Source organism: Chlamydotis macqueenii, chromosome 8 (genome assembly GCF_036417535.1).
Source record: "Chlamydotis macqueenii isolate bChlMac1 chromosome 8, bChlMac1.mat, whole genome shotgun sequence".
In the NCBI taxonomy this organism is placed as follows: domain Eukaryota; kingdom Metazoa; phylum Chordata; class Aves; order Otidiformes; family Otididae; genus Chlamydotis; species Chlamydotis macqueenii.
Window position 1 is genome coordinate 3741260 of NC_141563.1, and position 2766 is coordinate 3744025.

Genomic DNA, 2766 nt, shown 5'->3' on the forward strand with positions numbered 1-2766 from the left:
ACTGGCCCTTGTCCTTGTAGGATCTGCCCAGGTTCCCCTCAATACACCCTCTCCTCCTCCTTGAGCCCTGTCACTAAGGAGAGGCCTGGGAGACCTTATCAGCAGAGCCTGAGGCAAAGAAGGCATCCAGTGCCTCAGCCCTGCCTGTGTCTGCAGTTATGCCCCCTCCACCCCATCACTCAGCAGCCTGTTCCTTGCTCAGCCTTCACAGCAAACTCAGTGACTGAAGCTCTTCATTTTTCTCTTGAACTTTCCTGCAGCCCCCATCAGCTCCAGGTGATTGTCAGCTTTCCTAAACACCTGCCTGTACGCTGAGGTCACACTTCCAAATTTCTCCTTCATGGCCTGTCCTTGCTTCCACCTCCTGACTGTTGTGTTGTGGCTCCAATCTGTGACCCGTTCCTGAGCCAGCACAGCCCCACTGCCCAACACATGCCCCCACGGCCCCCCCTCATCAGACACTGCACAGGACAGGGTGTGTTTGGCGTGGGGAAACTTCTGTCACCAGAGTTCCCCTGCCAGACCTCAGTCTCCATCCCCATCAGCCCTCCTTCTTTTGTAGTCCCCCAGTGCCCAGATCCAGCCAAGCCCCAACCGTATCCATGCAAGGGCTCACCAACAGCCCTGCCCTAGGGTGGCCAAGGTCTGGGTGAGAAGAGCAGCTGGGCAGGGCTGGCTCTTCCCCCAGCACAGGTGCTGAGACCAGCAGGAGGATGGAGATGGCCACAGAGCAAAAATGCCCGTAAACTGGTGTGAGTGGCCAGTGCGAGAAAGGTCTGACAAAGGAGGCTGGGGGGTGATGGGTGCCCTGGGGCACCTTCTGGGACTGTCCATGCCGCCAAGGGAAAGGACCAGCCTCCTCTTTCCTGCACTTGTCTGTCTCAGCTGCCTTCCAGGACACTGGGCTCTGCACCACACACCCACTGCAGTGTGTCCTCACCCTGCATGGTCAAACATCTACACTAACATTGGTGGTGTCCTCTCCCATATAACAGCTGGGCCCTTGCCTCCTGAATCCCTTCTGCCTGCTGGGGCTGGGCCCCAAGCTCCAGAGGAGATCTGAGAGATGAAAGTCAGGGCAAATAGCTATGTTCCAGTTCCTTTATCATTGCAGTGAGCCCTGTTCCTTATGTACATTTGGTTTACCAGAGAGAAAAAAAGAGGTCTCAAGATTAAGAATAACTTGTATGAATAATATATAATTACGATTCATATTATCACAAGTTTAAAAAACAAATATGAAATTAAAAATAGAAAAATAAAAGATAGACTGGGATTTTACTGCATTCCTGGGAGTTGTATGTAGATGGTGGGTCCTTATTAATGGTGGAATAATGTGTATTTATATACTTTCCTCAGAGCATCCTTGAGCTCCTGGTTCCTCATGCTGTAGATCAGGGGATTCACTGCTGGAGGCACCACTGAGTACAGAAATGACACTGCCAGGTTCAGAGATGGTGAGGAAATGGAGGGGGAATTTAGGTAGGCAACCATGGCAGTGCTGATAAACAGGGAGACCACGGCCAGGTGAGGGAGGCACGTGGAAAAGGCTTTGTGCCGTCCCTGCTCAGAGGGGATTATCAGCACAGCCCTGAAGATCTGCACATAGGACACCACAATGAAAACAAAACAACCAAATGCTACTAAGAGACTAAACACAACAAGTCCACCTTCCCTGAGGTAGGAGTCTGAGCAGGAGAGCTTGAGGATTTGGGGGAGTTCACAGAAGAACTGGTCCACAGCATTGCCCTGGCAGAGTGGCAGTGAAAATGTATTGGCAGTGTGCAGCAGAGCATAGAGAAACCCACTGCCCCAGGCAGCTGCTGCCATGTGGACACAAGCTCTGCTGCCCTGGACAGTCCCGTAGCGCATGGGTCTGCAGATGGCAATGTACCGGTCATAGGCCATGACAGTGAGAAGACAATACTCTGATGATATTAAAAACAGAAACATGAAGAACTGGACAGCACATCCCGAGTAGGAGATGACCCTGGTGTCCCAAAGGGAATTGGCCATGGATTTGGGAACAGCGGTGGAGACGCAACCCAGGTCAAGCAGGGAGAGGTTGAGGAGGAAGAAGTACATGGGGGTGTGGAGGCGGTGGTCGCAGGCTATGGCAGTGATGATGAGGCCGTTGGCCAGGAGGGCAGCCAGGTAGATGCCCAGGAAGAGCCAGAAGTGCAAGAGCTGCAGCTCCCGTGTGTCTGCGAACGCAAGGAGGAGGAACTCAGTGATGGAGCTGCTGTTGGACATTTGGTGCTCCTGGGCATGGGGACCTGTCCAAGGAGAAAAGGCAGTGAGAAGATAATGAAGAGTTCTCTGAGCAAAACCTACTCCAGTTCCCATGGAACGCCCCCCAAACTTCCTTGCCCCTTTCAGGGAGACCTTTCTCATGTCCCTTGTATGAGCTCCGCATGGTACTGGTGGAGGTGCCACTGGGAGCAGTGCTGAGAGCCCAGGGATCCACTGTAGACCACTGAATGTCTTACCCTTACTCAGGGTCTCAGCACCTCACTTCTAGCCCACAGCACTCAGGGCTCATTTCACCAAAACAACAGCAGGGTTTTGGCCTCAGCATCTCTGTGCTGAACCATGGGGTGTGCAGGTAACACAAAGATGTTATGGGAGATGTTTTCATCCTGAAAGGAAACTCACAGCTTGGAAGGATACTAGGAGAAGTTACAGTAAGTGTTTCATGATGGTATCTCACTGAGGGAAAAGCAGCTGATGCCCCAGCCCCACAGCCTGCATTGCCCACAGCCCCAC

General features: G+C 52.7%; 1 protein-coding gene across 1 annotated transcript; it reads right to left on the minus strand.

Annotated features, from left to right (window-relative positions):
• Window positions 1-1320: 1320 nt before the first annotated feature.
• LOC147599900 (olfactory receptor 14J1-like) lies at window positions 1321-2253 on the minus strand. The gene has a single exon (XM_086753509.1). It carries the CDS (start codon window positions 2251-2253, stop codon window positions 1321-1323), a length of 933 nt encoding a protein of 310 aa, XP_086609635.1.
• Window positions 2254-2766: the final 513 nt, after the last annotated feature.

What these genes read in the sequence shown, in the direction of transcription:
- LOC147599900 (XM_086753509.1), bottom strand. Translation starts at nt 2,253, where the DNA reads ATGTCCAACAGCAGCTCCATCACTGAGTTCCTCCTCCTTGCGTTCGCA.